Below are 19,319 nucleotides of genomic sequence, written 5' to 3'. Positions count from 1 at the left end.
TACTGTCTGTGTTGAGCTGTGTGTGTGCCCATGTGGCTTTCCTCTGGGTTCTCTGGGTTCTTCCTACCTCCCAGACATGTAGGTGAATTGGATATGCTAAACTGCTCCTAGGTGTGAATATGTGTGTGAATATGTGTGTGTGTGCTTAATGCACATATTATGTAATATTGAATTTTTTGTTTATATAAAGCACTCATTCAACAATATTTGTATATTTACTCTGACACTGGCGTGTTAGAAGGCATCCCCTGGTTTGTGATATCAGTGGAAAGACTTTGCGTATTCGATAAACGGTGGAACAGGAAAAAAAAAAACGGAAATTGGAAATTCATTTCATCTATTTGCCAAACTTTATCTGAAGGACTCTTTTTATGTTAATAATTAAATTTGATTGAATTATTATTGCTTATGTGTAAATTTGTGTTTCTTTCTTTTGCGTGTTAACTGTCAATCATTTATTAATTATTAATTGTCAATTATTAAGCTCTGTAAACTTAAAAATTAATAGTTATGCTCTGTAATTATTAAGCTCTCTAAACCTATTGGACTCTGTTATACATACATACACACACACACACACACACACACTGCCATTATATATATGTGTGTGTGTGTGTGTGTGTATGTATGTATGTATAACAGAGTCCAATAGGTTTATTGGTCCAACAGGTCCAATTACAGAGCATAACTATTAATTTTTAAGTATTATATATATATATATATATATATATATATATATATATATATATATATATATATATATATATAGATAGATAGATAGATAGATAGATAGATATAGATATAGATATATAACTATATCTGCCCAAATGCTTTTGATTTTTTTCCTAATAGATTTTTTTAAGTATTAGCAGACAAAATGTTTTATTTATTTATTTATTTCTGAAGTTTCATCCATAGACACAGAGTCGGTTGGGAATCCGCTGTGCTTGGATTGTGTGGCTGAAATCCAAATGGCTTGAACTCCCCTATATAAGTGCACTATTTAAGGTAGGAAATAATGGCTCCTAAGCCCTAGGTAGTGCGCTACATATTCCATGTTGAGTCATTTGGGATTCAGCCTCTAGCATCTTCAAGCGCAGGATTTAACAGTTAGTCGTCCTTAAAGGTGCCTGAATGTCGCGCGTTGTCAGTCATTGTCCACGGAAACTTTTAGATAAAATACATTTTCGCAAAAACAACAGTTGAGTTGAGTGAAAAGCTCAAAAACCCATATCTCGCCCGTTTTTTTGTCGTTTATCGCCCACATTTCTTTCCAAGGCAGTTGTAATCCTACACCGAGCAGCTCTTAAAGGCGCAGGACCCCTGAATGGCGGCCTCCAGTAAACCCAGGGTAAGCTAGCGGCTCAGTTTCTCTTCAACACCTGTATTACACGAATTAGCGCTATTCAGCACTGTTCCTGTTTCTGTTCCATGGTGTAAGGTTATAACTGAGACTGGAGCATGTAAATAAAGAGTCTGACATTTGTGTCCTGTTTCATACTGCATAGCCATCTGTGCCAGCTTATCAATGAAAATACAACCTCTCTTTTCTCACACACTGTGTTTTCTCGCCCTAGGTACTGAAAACACCATTTCTTTCCTCACTAACAGAGATGTTTTGTCTGTGTACTGAAAATAAAAGTGTGTAGCTGAAGCAGCATCACAGCAGCAGCTCTCAGTGTCTCAGTTAACTGCACTGTGTTGTAGCTACGTGGCACAGGGCTGTCTTTAGCCCAGAGGATCTCAGAGTTTTTGCCCTGAGAGACCCATTTAACTGTTAAATAAATACCAGGAACCCCCTAAGTACAGATGCATTTCATGAACATAATCCCACAATCCAAACATTGGGCTTATTACTTAAATCTGCACAATCATATTATATCCATTGATGATTATACAGTATAAACCAGTCAAATATCTTCATATCTATAAGAACTCGATAGTAAATATAACCATTTTGATTAGGGTTATTAGTGATTTCCAGCATTAACAAAATAACAGACCACCCCGGGGTTCCCTGGATGGTTTAGTCGACTTGAACGAATCATCCTTTTGTACTGTTTTACTACTCACAATCCTGTAGAATAAATCCAGTCTAATTCATATAGTTAATTTTCCAAAGATCTACAACATTTTTTTTTTTTTTTTTTTAACAAGTTTTGCACAGCGCTTTTGTGAGTCAGAACACATCTTGACTTACAACAGTTATGAATTCAGTGACTTGTGCTGCACTCAGTATATACAACACTTCAATCAGGCTCTGTAATACGTTATTGTTGAAATTGTCATACATCCGAATTGTGTTTCTTTGGACTTTATAGCATCAGACGATGAGGGTCCTCGGCTTGCTGCTTGTCCTGATGCAGTTGCAGCATGCACACTCGGCATCAAAGGGAGTCACGGCCAGTCTGAAGGCCAAGTGGCCCATGACTCCGCTTTTACTGGAGACAAGGTAGTTTCTCAGCTCTCACACACCGTTGACTGAACCGATCAGTTTGTTGGCGGGGTTAGAAGTTAGAAGTGACTGGTGAAATCCAGCCATCCTTATCCATTGTTGATCATGATAGCTATTTTGCTGCAATTTTGCTTGTTCTTTATGTGTTTTTATGTATTTTCTCAAATCCTTAGTGAGTTTATTGGCGAAGGTGGAGATGACAAGTTTTGGCAGTTTGTTGATACTGTGAAGGAGTTAACTGTGTACAAACATGGAGGTGAGGACTCATCCATGCATGACCATGCCTTTAGATTATTGTTTTCTGGAATGTTTGTTAAGATAACTAGAACATTTTCACTCACTGAGCACTGTATTAGGAACACCTGTACACCTACTCATTCATGCAATTATCCAATCAGACCATTGTGTGGCACCAGTGCAGTGCATAAAATCATGCAGATACATGCCAGCAGCTTCGGGTAACGTTCACGTCAACCATCAGAATGGGGAAAAATGTGATCTCAGTGAGTTTGATCGTGACATGCATGTTGGTGCCAGACAGGCTGGTTTGAGTATTTCTGTAACTGCTGATCTCCTGGGATTTTCACACAACAGTCTCTAGAGTTTACTCAGAATGGTGCAATAAAGAAAATCATCCACTGAGTGGCAGTTCTGTGGACTGAAAACACCTTGTTGATGAGAGAGGTCAACGAAGAATGGCCAGACTGGTTTGAGCTGACAGAAGGGCTACAGTAACTCAGATAACCACTCTGTACAATTGTGGTGCGCAGAAAAGCATCTCAGAATACACAACACGTCGAACTTTGAGGCAGATGGGTTACAACAGCAGAAGACCACGTTGGGTTCCTCTTCTATCAGCCAAGAACAGAAAGCTGAGGCTGCAGTGGGCACAGGCTCACCAAAACTGGATAGTTGAAGACTGCAAAAACGTAGCCTGGTCTGATGAATCTTGATTTCTCGATTTCAGAATTTGGCACCAACAGCATGAATCCATGGACCCAACCTTCCTCGTGTCCATTGTGTCCAGTCCAGGCTGGTGGAAGAGGTGTAATGGTGTGGGGAATGTTTTCTTGGCACACTTTGGGTCTGTTAATACCAATCAATCATCGCTTGAATGCCACAGACTATCTGAGTATTGTTGCTGACCATGTGCATCCCTTCATGCCCACAATTTACTATCTTCTATTGGCTACTTCCAGCATGATAATGCATCAGTCACCGGATATGAATCCAGTAGATCACCTTTGGGATGTGGTAGAACGGGAGATTCACAGCATGAAAGTGCACCTGAAAAATCTGCAGGAATTGTGTGATGCATTCATGTCAACATGGACCAGAATCTCAAAGGAATGTTTCCAACATCTTGTGGAATCCATGCCATGGAGAAATGAGGCTGATTTGAGAGCAAAGAGAGGCCCTACCCAGTATTAGTGTAGTGTTCCTAATAAAGTGCTTGGTGATTCTATGATTGTTTGCTTTTTATGTATCAGCGTAAATGTGAAATGTGTGTTATTTAGCCTTCTCTCATTGTTGCACACTGCTATCCAAACCAAAATAATAAGTGTTTTCGTTTTGGGGTTTTTTTTTTTTTTTTTGGCTCTTCCCCATTCAGAATCTGTCCGATCATACTATAACCTGATCATTAAGAAAGCTGGTCAGTTCCTGAGTGATCTTCAGGTCAGCCTGCTGAAGTTCTCACTGTCCCTCAGAGCCTACTCACCTACTGTACATGCATTCCAACAGGTGAGGCCTACACACATACAGCCTCACTATGTGAAGCAAAGCTATGTTATTTAACACAAAATACTATGTAATCATGTTACTAATAATGAATAAGAGAGATGTCAGGGAAGATAAAAAATCAGAAAGTCATTATCTAGACCATTAGGCAAATGAGAGCTCAAATGGGCTTGTCGTGTCTGAGGTTTCTTTTGCAAGAATAGCTAATTAACTGGGCTAAGAAGGTTGTAACTAGCATAATTTTCATAGGATAAGGGGAAGGTGAGCTCATACTGACTATGGAGCTTGTTGAGTTTCTTCCCTCAACAAAATTTAACCACTTTCTTTGGGTAACATTTTGGCTGTTAACTGTGTTGTTCTCTCAACTCTCTCTGGATTGCACACATTAGAAGATATTTAAACCTGTGTAGTGTTTTCCATCCATTTTCTGTCCAATATATTGTGTTTAAATGTAAGGCGGTGTAGAAATATAGAAATATTAACGTAATAACTTTCTGTAATAGTTTTAAGTTGCATTTTGCTCTAATTTTGTGTTTCTGCTCATTGCATGTTGCTGATTCTGAAATGAGTGGCTTTCATTTAGACAGTCTCTCAAGACCAGTGTTGCCAGGATTACCTGACAAAACAAGCCTAATTGCTGTTCAAAACTAGCCCAGTGGTCGGTGAAACCAGCACGGTATCAAAGCTCAACATTTGACCCTCCCAAAATCCCTGTATCAAAGTCCAAAATCATTGCTACTATTGTCAAATATAAAGTTAATGCAGTACATTTTGAATGAAGAAGTATTAAAACCATGCAGTTTCGCAAAACATGCTATTGTAATGTTACAGATATTGTCATAAATAAAGAACAGGTATAGATATGAGTAAACAAACTACAATAATAAACAGACACATTCATGCAGTAAAAGAAGTCTACAGTTACAATTTTATATACATTACTCATTTCTACACCATTTTCACCTGCTCATTTACTACAGTTTAATTGTCACCAAATTCCACGTATATATTTACTTTGGCTGAAAGAAAACGTCCAGCTCACCTAATTATCTTGCAAAACGTTGATTATACAGTTATGGGAAAAAGAAGGCACATCCTCCTTCAATTCTATGTTTTTATTTATCAGTGCCTAAATAACAATTGGGTGGTTCTCACCAACTTCTATAAACAAACAAATATTTCATATGACATCGAAGGAAAAAAAAAAACACAACAGATATAGTCATTTTTTCCAACATTTAGAAACCAAGTGGGAAAAATAAGTACACCCTTCCTACTTCCATAGTAGATAAGAGATTAATTAGCAGGTGTTACTAAAGAAATGCACAAGATTATTTAATCATCAAGAAGTATGACTACCTCTATAAAAGCAGAACCTTTGGCAGTTTTGTGTTCTGGAGCTCTCAGGTGTGTGTCTACATCATGACAAGAAGAAAGGACATCAGCCATGACTTCAGAGAAGTAATTGTTGCTGCTCATCAATCTGAGAAGGGTTATAAGGCCATCTCCTATCAATTTGAAATTCACCATTCTGTAGTGAGAAGGATTTTTTTACAAATAGAGAGTCTTCAAGACAGTTGCCAATTTTCCCAGTAGTGGACATCCCAGCAAATTCTGTCTATGCACAGACCGTGTAATGTGAGGCCATCTGTCCAGCAGCTTAAGCTGGGCTGAAATTGGGTTGTGCAATGCTGTGAATGGCTAAAGACAAAAATGAAGGTGCTGGAATGGCCAAGTCAAAGTCCAAAGCTCAACCCCATTGAGATGCTGTTGTGGGATCTTAAGAGAGCTGTGCATAAATTAATGCTCTTAAACATCAATGAACTGAAGCAATGTTGCAAAGAATGTAGTGGACTAAAATTTCTCCAAAACGATTTGATAGATTGACAAACACCTACAGAAAATGTTTACTTCAAGTTATTGTTGCTACAGGTGGTGCTACATGTTACTGATTTATAAGGTGTACTTATTTTTTTTCTGGTTTTCCTGGTTTCTGAATGTCGGTTTACGTTTTTGGGAAAAAATGACTACATATTGAAATCTGTTGTGTTTTTTTGTTGTGATTTTAAAAAGTTCATTCCAACAAGAATTGTAGTAACCAAATGGTGCCTTTAAACAAATATGCCAAAACTTTCCTTAGTATCGAAACCCACAGATAGCATTTTTTTTTAATCTCTCTGGTATTAGGCAGAAAACAATGGCGACCTTAATATCAGCAGCCTACTGAACTTATTTTGAGCAACTTTGAGCAATGTTGCAAATAAACTCATAATCTGCCTGTCCCATTTGTTCAGATTTGTAATTTTTCAACCCCTGTAAAATTGGTTAAAATTGTGCAAATAAGGGTACACTGACTGATGCCCAGCTCATTTTTTTACCCCAGTTAGTGTCTTTTTTTTTTCTTTTCAACTGCATAAATTGCTATTGGGTGAAGAATTTCTTTTGTAATCTGTCTTTTTTTTTTTTTTTTTTTTTTGCAGATTGCCAGTGATGAGCCCCCCCCAGATGCCTGCTCTGCCTTTGTCTCTGTCCATGGCCAACACGCTTGCAGCACCAAGAACATGAAGAAACTCCTGAAGGGTGCCGCAGGCAGGTAACACACTTTTGATCATTGTGGGATTTTCTTAAGTAATGGTCTGTTCCTTCTTAGCAGTACTGTTTTTAGGGGAGTTTTCTGGGATTGTGCTGGAGAATGCAGTAAGCCTCTTAAATTAGAAATTGCATTTGTTCAAAGTCTACAGTGCTTGCTGTGTCTGAGGCTGGCATTATGAGTGATTAAGAGGTTGCTAATCCATGGCTTCATTAATGGCAGAATAAAAGTGCATAATGCATGCAGTATGGTTTTACTGATTACTCCAACAACAGAAACTCAGAATTGTGAGATACTGTTTATTTAAATGCAAAGCATTTAATGGACTCGCTCACTCATGCACTCACTCACACACTCACTATTTCAGAAGAAGTTGATACTCGCTCAATTTTTGTATGTGTGCAAGACAGGAAACTGCATGAACCCACATCAGCAGGATCTCAATGAATGTATGTTTCAATATTCAATCATAATATTCAACCCAAATCTACAGGACATGACCTAAGGCAAAACACAATAATAGCAGTGCTTCAATGACAGTGTAATTATTCAACCTTAAAGTGTGAGCTAAACAAACCAGGCCATGAGATTTTTTAAACACAAACAGAACTGTCTGTGGAAAGCCCTGCCTTCACACTGAGCCTGGGGGATCCAATCCCATGTGGAATAGAAGTACTTGATCAAAATATGAGGCTCTAAGACTGGTTTTGTCCTGCATCGCAGCCTTGTTTGTTGATTTTGTTTCACATGTTTTTATATTTACAGGCCAAAGCCGTACTTGTATAAGAATGATCATAAGTATCCAGGAGTCAATGGGACAGATCTTCCTGTCGCCATACTTTATGCTGAAATTGGCACCAAAAAGTTCAACACATTCCATAAGGTTCTTTCTGAGAAGGCAGAAGAGGGGAAGCTGATCTATGTGCTGCGTCATTTTGTTGCTGTGAGTCTGTTTCTTGTTACGTAAATAATTATTTTGACAGACTCTGAAAGAAAATAATTGGACGTGGTTTATTGCAAGTTCTTTTGTGTTCCAACAGGAGCCAAAGAAGCAGCACATGTTTCTGTCTGGATATGGCGTGGAACTGGCTATTAAAAGTACCGAGTACAAAGCTGTGGATGATTCACAGGTTAAAGGTATGCCTTATGACATCCAGTTGTCCAATGGGATACCTTATTGATTGAAGATTATTAAAAGGGCAATATGTTTTTTTCCTTCCCAGATTCAAAATCAACAGCCAGTTTTGAGGAAGATGACACTGATGATGTCCAGGGGTTTTTATTTGGAAAATTAAGGTGAAAATACAATTTTTTTTATTACATGCCCTTTCTATTACATATAGTGGTATTTTAGAGTTGGAATGCAATCTATTATACACTCACAGCACTTTATTAGGAACACTATACTAATACTGGGTAGGGCCTCCCTTTGCTCTCAAAACAGCCTCAATTCTTCACCGCATGGATTCCACAAGATGTTGGAAACATTCCTTTGAGATTCTGGTCCATGTTGATATGATTGCATCACGCAATTCCTGCAGATTTTTCAGGTGCACTTTCATGCTGTGAATCTCCCGTTCTACCACATCCCAAAGGAGTTCTACTGGATTCAGATCCAGTGACTGGGAAGGTCACTGAAGAACACTGAACTCATTGTCATGTTCATGAAACCTGTTTGAGACGACTTTTGCTTTGTGACATGATGCATTATCATGCTGGAAGTAGCCATTAGAAGATATGGTAAATTGTGGCCATGAAGAGATGCACATGATTACAACAATACTTAAATAAGCTGTGGCATTCAAGCGATGATTGATGATTGATTGGTATTAACAGGCCCAAAGTGTGTCAAGAAAACATTCCCCACACCATTACACCACCTCCACCAGCCTGGACTGTTGACACAAGGCAGGTTGGATCCATGGATTCATGCTGTTGGTGCCAAATTCTGACCCTACTATCTGTGTGCCTCAGCAGAAATCGAGATCCATCAGACAAGGCTACGTTTTTCCAGTCTTCAACTGTTCAGTATTGGTGAACCTGTGCCCACTGCAGCCTCAGCTTTCTGTTCTTGGCTGACAGAAGTGGAACCCGTCATGGTCTTCTGCTGTTGCAGTCCATCCGCCTCAAGGTTCAACATATTGTGCATTCTGCAATGCTTTTCTGCTCACCACAAGTGTACAGAGTGGAGTTACTGTAGCCTGTCTGTCAGCTCGAACCAGGCTGGCCATTCTTTGTTGACCTCTCTCATCAACAAGGCATTTTTGTCCACAGAACTGCCGGTCTTTTTTTTTTTTTTTTTTTTTTTTTTGCACCATTCTGAGTAAACTCTAGAGACTGTTATGTATGAAAATCCCAGGAGGTCAACAGAAATCAGCAGAAATACTCAAACCAGCCCGTCTGGCACCAACAATCATGCCACGGTCAAAATCACTGAGATCACATTTTTTTCCCGTTTGGATGGTGGATATGAACATTACCTGAAGCTGCTGGCCCATATCTGCACGAAATTATGTATTGCTCTGCTGCCACACGATTGGCAGTTAGATAATTGCATGAATGAGCAGGTGTACAGGTGTTCCTAATAAAGTGCTCTGTGAGTGTATTTTTGTGATTGGATCTTCAAACGGAATACAAATGCAGCAAGATTAATGTCCATTATCCTCTCTCTGCAGGGAGTCTCATCCAGAACTGCGGGAGCAATTAGGGGAATTGAGGAGGCATCTGTTGGAGAGCACGAATGACATGGCACCTCTCAAAGTGTGGGAGCTGCAAGGTAAACACTGCGTTTATTAATGGCCCCCTCTTAAACCTGGAGTCCCGGGCTCTATGTGCGGCCAAGTAGCTTCACGCAGGGTGAGGAGAGCGATCTGTGTACGTCTTGAGAAATGTCTGGATGATGAATGGAGAAGCGATATGAATGTTGTGCTTTCTGCCTGAGTTTGGTGCAGTGATCTGTTCTGCTCCTACGTGCTGACTGCTGAACAGATGCTAATGGCCAGCACCAAGCTGAATTTTCTTTTAAAATGCAGCTTGTTACTGAGAAACAACAAAGCACAAATTCCTCCATCCTGAAAACTTTAGCATGGTGGAAAAAATGACCAGCTTTACCTCAGACTGTCACGAAGTATTGACACTGGAAACGCCTTTCATAAATGTTAAATGAATGAATTCTTACAGAAAAAATGATTAGACTTTTTTCTTATTAAATAACATGATATTATCATTATTATTATTATTATTATTATTATTATTATTATTAGACTTGGATTATGTGATGCATCTGCCATACAAGTCCCTTTAAATGGGTTGTTACTATAGAAATTCTAAGGTATTAGAACAAACACATTAATATAAACGTGTGATTTGAATTCAGAAAAACATAAAGTGTCTTAATAAAGCCTTCACGAGCCCTGAGAACAGCTTCAACACACCTTAGCGTAGATTGTACAAGTCTCTGTAACTCTACTGAACACCATTTTTCCAAAAGAAGTTCCCTCAGTTGGTGTTTTGGTGATGGTGTTGCAGAATGCTGTCTAACTCCTCAGTCCCAAATTTCCAATCGGTGTTCAATTGGGTTGAGATCAGGTGACTATAAAGGCCATAGCATAAGATTTATATAATTTAGTGAGTCCTCGTGCCTGTTGAAGGGTGGGGTCTTCCTGGAAGAGACCACTCCCATTAGGATAGGATAAAGGTGATCAGTCAGAAGAACTTAATAATAACTTGCAGTACTTGCAGTTTCCCGGTAATGGCCCAAACCCATGCCAGCAAAATTCCACCAACAAAATAACAGTCACTGAATCGCCTCAGTCTAGGGGTTCTCAGTGCATGTGTGGTGTATACTGTCCTCTTTTTGAGAACATGGTGAAGGATGATTCATGTGACCATCTAACTTTTTTCCCGCATTTCTGTAGACCAGTGCGTATGTTTTTTTGCGCTACTTCACTTTCAGATGTGATTCTTCTTTGTAATGAGGGGTTTATACACTGTAACCCTCCTATAATATCCCTTTCTATGAAGTTGTTGACTGTTACTGCTGACAGTCTGTTCGCATCGACATTGCGTTGGCATTCTCAGTCAGATATTGCACTAATGTACAAACACCATTCAATGTGCACGTTTGACCATAGTTTCTAACCCTATTTACTGAAGTCTTCCCCATAGATCCCCCATACAGATATCACTTATTCACTGTTCCACACACACAGCCAATTAAACAGTTTTTGTGACTGAAGCTCCTGCTGTGCGGCCCCAATAATAAACCCTAATCCAGAGTCACTTGTTTTGGAAAGATCGTTTAATCTTCACCCAAAATCGAGGGCAACTGGCATATTCAGCATTTTTGTAAGGATGTTACTTGCTTATTTGTATCATGCAGTACCACTGTCTGGAAAAGTCTGCACTTATGTTTCTTCACTCATTTATTCAGGTTTTTTCTTTCATTTGTCATCCATCTGTATATGTAATTATATTCTAATATGTCTTCAATGATTTGTGATTGAGTTGATGAAAATCTGATTGTTTGATTTTAGTCATTCCCTTTCTATTAATGTCTTTATCCAGATATTTGGATTAAAATCTACACTGTTACTTATTCTATATCAATAGACCTGAGTTTCCAAGCAGCAACCCGGATCATGTCTGTGCCGAAGTTCGACTCCCTCAAACTGATGCGTGATCTCAGTCAAAACTTCCCCAGCAAAGCAAGGTGGGGAAAAAAAAAACTTGGCCTTTGCATTAAGTTGTGAAATGTGTAAAAGAACTTCTTAGTCAATTTTTAAACAAATCTTCAGGAATCCTTCTTGCTCCTGTGTAAGATTTCTGGTTGCTGGCTTATGCATTGACTCCAAGTCGATTTTATTGTGTGATAGTGCTTCAGAAAGCTTTATGTGCTGTATGGGAAAAGTGCTGAGTCAGTTGCTGTTTACAGTGAGTCAGCTCAGCAGATATAGCACCTTTAAGAGTGCAGATTTTGGAGATTAAAACGGGTGTTTTTATGACTCTCCAGGGAAGTTAAAAAGAGCTGATGGTGACTGTGCATGTTTTACTGTCCCCACAGATCACTGACCAGAGTGGCTGTAAACCAAGAAATGAGGAAAGAAATTGAGGAGAACCAAAAGGTGCAGTTTTATAACTGCTGCTTGTGAAAGATTTTCCAAGGTTCATCTTATTTTGCTGTGTGTTTGTTGAGTATATAACAATATAACAGACATATTCTGCTTGTGCTGTGCTGATTTTTGTTCCTCAGCGACTGAGCAAATCTCTGGGAATCCACCCTGGAGACGCTAGTCTCTACATTAATGGAATGCACATTGACCTGGACCTTCATAACCCCTTCAGGTAGGACCTCAGGAAGAAAACAGTATCTCGGTATAGTCTGATGAAACAACTGATTATGTGTGAGTTAATAATCGGTTACATGTATTACACACAGTGTTCCTTTATGGGGAAAAAAGGCCAGTATAGACCAATATAAAAAGGCCAATATTTATTTTGTGTAAAATATAGACTAAATATAGAGTTAAGGCCAAAACATTTACATAGAGTTAAGGCCAAGACATTCAGTCTCAGGTTTTCACAGCTTCACACATTTCATGTTACCATACACTGGCAAGTCAATTAGAGCATCTACTTTGTTCAGATCAGAGGTCATTTTAAAACAATCCATTAGAGACAGATCTATTTTAGCTTTAACTCACTATAACAGAATTTGAGTAGGTCAAAATTTTACATACAGTTAGTGGACTGTCTTTGAACAGTCTGGAAGATTCCTGAAATTTAATGTAGATGACTTTTAGGAGCTTCTGATTGGAAGTTCTGATTAGAAGCACTGACTTGGAGTCAGTGCCTTTTTGTGAAAATCCAAGCAACTCAGCCAAGACTTCAGGGAAAAATTCTGGACCTTTTAAAAGTCCTTAGGAGCAAATTGGAAACAACAGAAGGTAGCATGAGCATCTCTACAAACAACTGTAATTACAAAAAAAAAAAAAACAAACTTGGGATGACACAGGCACTGCATCATTCAGGAAGGAGGCACAAATTAACTTTTAAGGATGAATGAACTTTGATGTGTAAGGTTCAACTGAACCCAAAGGCGACAACAAAGGAATTGGTGAAGGAGTTGGAGACATCAGGTACCAAAGTATGTACTTTGTATTTGTCCTTTATACAAAGTATATATTAAGATCTATTACGTCACCATGTCGCACAAGTAAGAAGCCCCTACTCCAAGACTGGCATAAAAAAGCCAGACTGAAGTCTGCAGCTGATCACCAGGACAATAACCTGGCTTTCTGGAGGAGTATTCTCTGGTCAGATGAAACAAAAATTGGACTGTTTAGCCATAATTCTCAGCTGTGTGTGGAAGAAAGAGTGAGGCTTTTAATCTAAAGAACACCATCCCAAAATGGATACCAAAATAAATATAGAGTGTAATTAATCACTGTGTATAAATTTAAATAATTTTAAAGTTTTAAAGTTAATTTTAAAGTTAAAATAGCTAGTTTTTTAATTAAAATTGAATTGCTTCTTCAAACATTTGGAGCTAAGGACAAGCAGCCAGCAAGTGCTCGGCCATTTTGGGAACTTCTATCCTGGGTGACGCTCCTTCATGAAGCTGCTTGAGAATATGCCAACAGCATAAAATATTCAAATATTTAAAAAACATATTGACCACTTCATAATTCCAACTTCATGTGTTGTTTCATAGTGTTAATGTCTTCTTTATTATTCTAAAATACTATAAATCACTTCTATAAGCATGTGTATTCAAAATATTGCCTGGTAATGTATTCATAAATATATTGCATTTTTCAATATATCACAACATACTTATTTCTGTTCCTGAAGACTTTTGCCAAATTTAGACTACCATCACTGTGTAGCATTGTGGCAGCGACATGCTTCAGCAGACTTATTTTTCAGCACCAGGCTGATATTTTAAACTGTTAGATTAGGCATAGGTCATATGAAACTTATCAACACACACCTACTGCATATGTGATCCATATTGGGGACATGGCTGAACCACTTTACTCTCTTTCCCTGGGCAGCTTACTGGACATCATCCGAGGAGAGGCAAAGCTTCTGGAGGGGCTTCATAGCCTTGGCATCACGGGCACCACCTTGGGCAAATTTCTGCGCCTTCCCGTGACCACTGTGGAGGACAGCTATGCTCTGGACATCCGGCACGCTGCTATAATGGTGAGGTTGAAAAAAAGTTTTGTGTTTGGAAAGAAAATAAAGCCGAAAAAGTGACAGAAATCTAATGTTGCTTTTCTCTGAATAAAATAAGTTTTAAATCATACAAAAATCATATTTATGTAAATGGATTAAATATGGGGTTAACCTTTTTAAATATAGTACAAAGTGCAACACATTTTGATATACTATCCATGGCTCATTTACTATTATTTCTACATTTCAGTGGGTTAATGATATTGAGACAGACTCCACATACCGGAACTGGCCCTCCAGCATTCAGGAGCTGCTCAGAGCCACGTTTCCTGGTGTGATTCGACAAGTTCGACGGAACTTCTTCAATTTGGTTAGTAAGAACCATACTAACTCCATTTGTGTAGTGTGGTTCCATAATATACTACTGTATATGGCCAAAAGTTTGTGGACACATGACCATCATCCCCATATGGGTTTTTCCCCAGACTGTTGCCACAAAGTTGGAAGCACACAGTTGTATACGATGTGTTTGTATGCTGTAGCATTAAGATTTCTCTTCAGTGGAACTAAAAGGCCCAAACATGTTCCAGCATGACAATGCCCCTGTGCACAAAGTGAGGTCCATGAAGACATTCCAAGGTTGGTGTGGAAGAACTCGAGTGTCCTGCACAGAGCCCTGATCTCAACCCCACTGAACACTTTTGGGATGAACTGGAACACCGACTGCATCCCAGGCCTTCTCTCCTGACATCAGTGGTCGACTTCACTAAAGCTCTTGTGGCTGAATGAGCACAGATCCCCACAGCCACACTCCAAAATCTAGTGGAAAGCCTTCTTAGAAGAGTGGATTTTATTATAACAGCAAAGGGGGACTAACTCTGGAAAGGGATGTTGAAAAAGCACATATACATGTGACGGTCAGGTGTCCACGAACATTTGGCCATATAGTGTATAAATATGAACTTTTATCTGTGGCTTTTTTTATTCTGCATAAAATGTGGTTTAAAAAAAAATACTGCATTCATCTTCCTTTCCCAGGTTCTGTTTCTTGACCCAGTTCAGGAAGACAGCATTGAACTAGTCAAATTAGCTGAGCTCTTTTACAAGCACAAGATTCCTCTCAGGTCTGTCTCCTGTTGCACAGCATTTAACACTATTACTCAGTCTGAGGTTGATGTTTAAAATATACAGTATTCTTATTTTGCTCTGACTCCAACAAAATAACTGAATTAGTGATTAGACGTAGCAGATCAATGATCACAAGTCAGCACCGTGTATGAAAATCTACCACTAGCAGATTACCAGTACATTGATGTACTTTAACTTATTTGCTGCTAATTTGTGCCTAAAGATACACGTGTAAGTAATTACTGATTTATTTATATTTTCTTATTTCTTTTAGGATTGGATTTGTCTTTGTTGTTAATACAGATGAAAAGGTGGACGGTTACATGGATGCTGGTGTTGCTTTCTTCAGAGTGTTGAACTATATCACAGAGGAGTATGACGTAACCCAGGCTTTCTTATCCATGGTGTCTGTGAGTAGGCCAGGAACCTTTTCTTTACGTCTATATTACAGTTTACCTTAGTGCACTTTGATGTGTACAGAGAGGTTCATTTGTGGTCTCTCAGGAATTGTCCTGATATCATCAGAATAAAAGAGAAGAGAGGCATCAGCTGATCTCAGAGGCATGACATGACATTAATCGAGCTGTCTGATATCTAAATTACATCTTGATGCACTTACAGATGTATAACAAAGTGGATGTTGGAGATTCCTTATCAGTTGATACTGTGACAGCATATCTGAAGAAGAAATTTCCCAAAGCTAATGCTGCCAAAATCCTTGGGGTGGACTCAAGCTACGATGATAAAAGAAGGGTAGGATACGTTTTTTTTTATTTATTGTTTTTAATTGGTTTTGTCTGCACTATTGTGAGATACATAAACTTTTTTATGTGGATATTTTATATGGATATTCCCAGGCAGTTATTTGGGGTCAGTGACTTAAGCCACAGAGTTAAATCAAAAATATCCATCAGTACTTACACAGGGAAAGTTACTTGTATTCTGGCTCACATGCTACACAGGTGCTTAACATGATTTTGTGGGTTGGCTATATCTAGATTATACAAGCCAAGCTCTTTTACAGGCACAAGAGATAAAATTCAAACTAATGAGGTAATATAAGGCAAATGATTAAAAGACAAAATGACAAAAAGTCTCTAATAGCCACATATATTGTGAAAATATTGAGGTTTGTAGTCATTAATAGCCATAGTTAAAAAATCATGTTAATTTGCCATCTTTTTTTTTTTTTTTTTTTTATAATTAACTGTGGTCTGCCCAAATTAATTTCATGTGTGTAAATAAGAGCATTTGATACAGTAATATACTGTAGATTGTAATGAATGTTATAATAATAAATAACAAAATTCATATAGAAGATATTCAAACATGTAACATATTGAAGATTACAATATATCCTGTGTAGGTTTTGGTACACATGAATAATGTACACTATGAAGTGTTGGGGGGGTCAAATGCTGCTCTACAGTTATTTTTAAACCCTCAACACGTAAATGTATGTGGAGTTGTAGACTCAGTGTCCCAGTCAGTGCCCATTCTGTAGAGTGGAAGTGATGGTGCTGGTTTGATCCTGTAGGCTGGAGCAGTTTTCTACAGAAAGAGTGGGCTTGGTGCTCTTCCTGTGGGTCTGTTTAACGGGGTTCCTCTCAGCACTGACGAGATGGACCCAGACGAGTTGGAGACCATCCTGCTCCAGCACATCATGGAAGCCACTAACTTCTTCCAGAGAGCCGTCTTCACGGTATTCAGCGTCACAATGTTATTCTTAATATCTCTTAATGTCTACAGTTCAACAGCAATATATATCACAATCAATCTTTGCCAGTTGTTGCTGACAGATTATCTTTTGATCTCAAACCCAAAGGTTTTCAGTGTATAGCAAAAACAAATGAATTGGCGTTGATGTTTTAATACTCTCAGAGGGGACTGTAAATATTGTCTAATAACTCGTAGGCTCACTCTTTGTCTTTATCCAACCTCTTTTGTGCCATCTGACCAGTTTTTAGATCCTCGTAGTTGTAATGTCTGACGTGTGTGTTCTAATGCTGCCAGATTTTGAACAATTCTGTTTGTTGTAGATAAGTTATAAAATAGAAATACATTTTCCTTCTTTTGAAAATCATGTGATGTAATTTTTGAATTCAGCTGATTTTGTCATTAATTGTTACATACATGAACTTAACTCTTTACTACTTAAAACTTAACTCTGAAAGTTTTTTTGATTGTCCTCAAATAAACAGGGTCAGATCTCTGAAGGTACAGATGTGGTGGACTTCCTGATGGAGCAGCCTAACGTAGTGCCACGCATTAACCCTCTTATTCTAAACTCAGACAGGAGGTATCTGGACTTCACAGCATCTCCAGGTAACACTGAATCAGTAATGTAAAACTTGCACCACTAGCATTGGCATCTCTGCAATCCTGACAGACAGCTTCGAACTTTGTTTTTGTCTAAAACCGGCAGTTGCTGATGACTGGGATGATTCAACAATGTTCTCATTCCTGGACTCCAAGGACAAGACAGCTGTCGTTTCTAAGAGAGTGAAGTATTTAACAAAGCATGGTAAGTGTCTGATAAAAAGGCTTAGTTTTCTTCAAATCAATTTTGAATCTAAGACTTAATGTTCCTGATGGAGTCATTTATTTTTCAAGCTTTATTTTTCTTGAACTTCTTTCCAACTTCTGGTCCTGATCTTTATGACTGTGTTTTGTATACGAAGTTTTTGTCACATTTTGCAATGATCTGTAGAGTATTTGATGTTTGCCATTGATATAAGCCTTCATTTTAATTTTCCCTTTACTAGTTTTTAAGATGTTGACAAATGATTTGTCGAAAAGTTAGACACATGTCTTGGTAAATACTGTGATTTTCCATAAACCCTGCAGCAATTTTAATGTGTTATTGTTTTGCTGTAGAAGAGGAGATGGTGTACGGGGTGACCTTTTGGATTGTTGCGGATATTGAGCAAGCCTCTGGAAGGCAGATTCTGCTAAATGCATTGAAACATATGGTGAGCTATTGTTTTTATTTGCAGTTGGTTGGCGCTCCATGAAATTCTAGTTTTCTTTTTTTTTTTTTTTATAGGTCTGTGGTATGTGCGCACCAATTGTTGGGACACATTTTAGATTAAAATTCCATTGCTATGGAATTATTAAAAATATCTCCTTCACACATCGGCTTACATTTCTGCACATGAATGGCAATGAAACACTTTTAATAGTAATACATCAAGGTGGAAAAATCATGCATGGGTTGAAAAAAAATGTTTTTAAAAATCTATTATCAATTTATTGGGGGGTAACGTCGTGTGGTTCACATGTACTGTAAGTTCATGAGCGTAACGGCCATTTTACACCGGACGCAGGTCTTGAGTGATTTGTTTTAGTAATTGTAATCCACTATTATCTGTAGTGACTATGAGATTATTGTAAACATGCATTGCCATTGTATACAATCAGGTATCCCGCTTGTTAATCTGAAATTTTGTCCTCTACGCTCTGTGGAAGCTAGAATTTTGACATTCAAATTTGGATTTTGATCAATGCCAGCCACTTCGATGTAATATAGTCTCAAATATCTTATTTAAGTTATGGACAGGTGCTACAAATATAGCATTAATAATGTAATCATTAAGAAAATGCTCTATGAGCAGTATGTTTCATTTAAAAAAATGAGTCATGTTTCTTCTGCGTACAACTCCATAATAATAGTTGTTAAAAAAAAATAAATAAATAAATAAGTAAATAAAAGTTGCGTTAAATATTATGAAGTTCTGTGCAGATGCAACATGCCTCATTAAATATTTTTTGCTCATTAAATATGCTGTAACTCCTTTTGGATGTGAGAAAAGTTAGAAGACTATTGCTGTTTTCTGTTTGTCACTACCCTTTAATTTGTGCGCTTGCAGAAATCCAGTAGTTCCAGCAGCCGTGTTGGTGTGATTAATAACCCCAGTGACCAGCCCACAGAAGACAACAGCAGCTTATACAGAGCCATCTGGGCCTCCTTTCTCACACAAAGCACCAAGAATACCCTCGAGTTCACCCTAAAACTTCTGAAAGAGGAGTCTGTGCAGCTCCTCACACAGGGTACCAAGATAAAGGAGCTACTCTTAAAGGTTAGCAGTGCAGACAGTGACCATTTACCAGGACTAAGTGATACTTAGCAAGAGTTAGTCCTATTTATCCGTCATTGCCTTTGTGTTTGAATCACAGCTTTTCCAAAATGGTCTTTTTTTCATAAATACGACTTGTTTTTCCTTATAT

The 19,319-nt window shown here is 38.2% G+C and overlaps 1 protein-coding gene across 3 annotated transcripts in view; it reads left to right on the top strand.

Annotated features, from left to right (window-relative positions):
• Positions 1-1,072: 1,072 nt before the first annotated feature.
• Positions 1,073-19,319, top strand: part of uggt2 (UDP-glucose glycoprotein glucosyltransferase 2) — a 40,730-nt gene continuing 22,483 nt past the window's right edge. For 2 of the 3 annotated variants that reach the window (XM_026928350.3, XM_026928349.3), the window contains exons 1-22: positions 1,074-1,351; positions 2,322-2,452; positions 2,629-2,711; positions 4,068-4,198; positions 6,676-6,788; positions 7,551-7,728; positions 7,826-7,922; positions 8,009-8,081; positions 9,461-9,561; positions 11,397-11,496; positions 11,848-11,908; positions 12,037-12,128; positions 13,841-13,991; positions 14,215-14,334; positions 15,003-15,088; positions 15,367-15,502; positions 15,714-15,845; positions 16,630-16,794; positions 17,294-17,417; positions 17,518-17,616; positions 17,970-18,064; positions 18,962-19,171. In XM_026928350.3, the coding sequence (XP_026784151.3) occupies positions 1,328-1,351; positions 2,322-2,452; positions 2,629-2,711; positions 4,068-4,198; positions 6,676-6,788; positions 7,551-7,728; positions 7,826-7,922; positions 8,009-8,081; positions 9,461-9,561; positions 11,397-11,496; positions 11,848-11,908; positions 12,037-12,128; positions 13,841-13,991; positions 14,215-14,334; positions 15,003-15,088; positions 15,367-15,502; positions 15,714-15,845; positions 16,630-16,794; positions 17,294-17,417; positions 17,518-17,616; positions 17,970-18,064; positions 18,962-19,171 (2,502 nt within the window). In that variant the 5' untranslated portion in view covers positions 1,074-1,327. Of the gene's footprint in view, positions 1,352-2,321; positions 2,453-2,628; positions 2,712-4,067; positions 4,199-6,675; positions 6,789-7,550; positions 7,729-7,825; positions 7,923-8,008; positions 8,082-9,460; positions 9,562-11,396; positions 11,497-11,847; positions 11,909-12,036; positions 12,129-13,840; positions 13,992-14,214; positions 14,335-15,002; positions 15,089-15,366; positions 15,503-15,713; positions 15,846-16,629; positions 16,795-17,293; positions 17,418-17,517; positions 17,617-17,969; positions 18,065-18,961; positions 19,172-19,319 lie in introns of all 3 variants that reach the window. The other variant, XM_034304698.2, reaches the window with a different exon arrangement.

Source organism: Pangasianodon hypophthalmus, chromosome 5 (assembly GCF_027358585.1).
Source record: "Pangasianodon hypophthalmus isolate fPanHyp1 chromosome 5, fPanHyp1.pri, whole genome shotgun sequence".
In the NCBI taxonomy this organism is placed as follows: domain Eukaryota; kingdom Metazoa; phylum Chordata; class Actinopteri; order Siluriformes; family Pangasiidae; genus Pangasianodon; species Pangasianodon hypophthalmus.
This window is presented reverse-complemented; position numbering and strand designations above follow the sequence as displayed.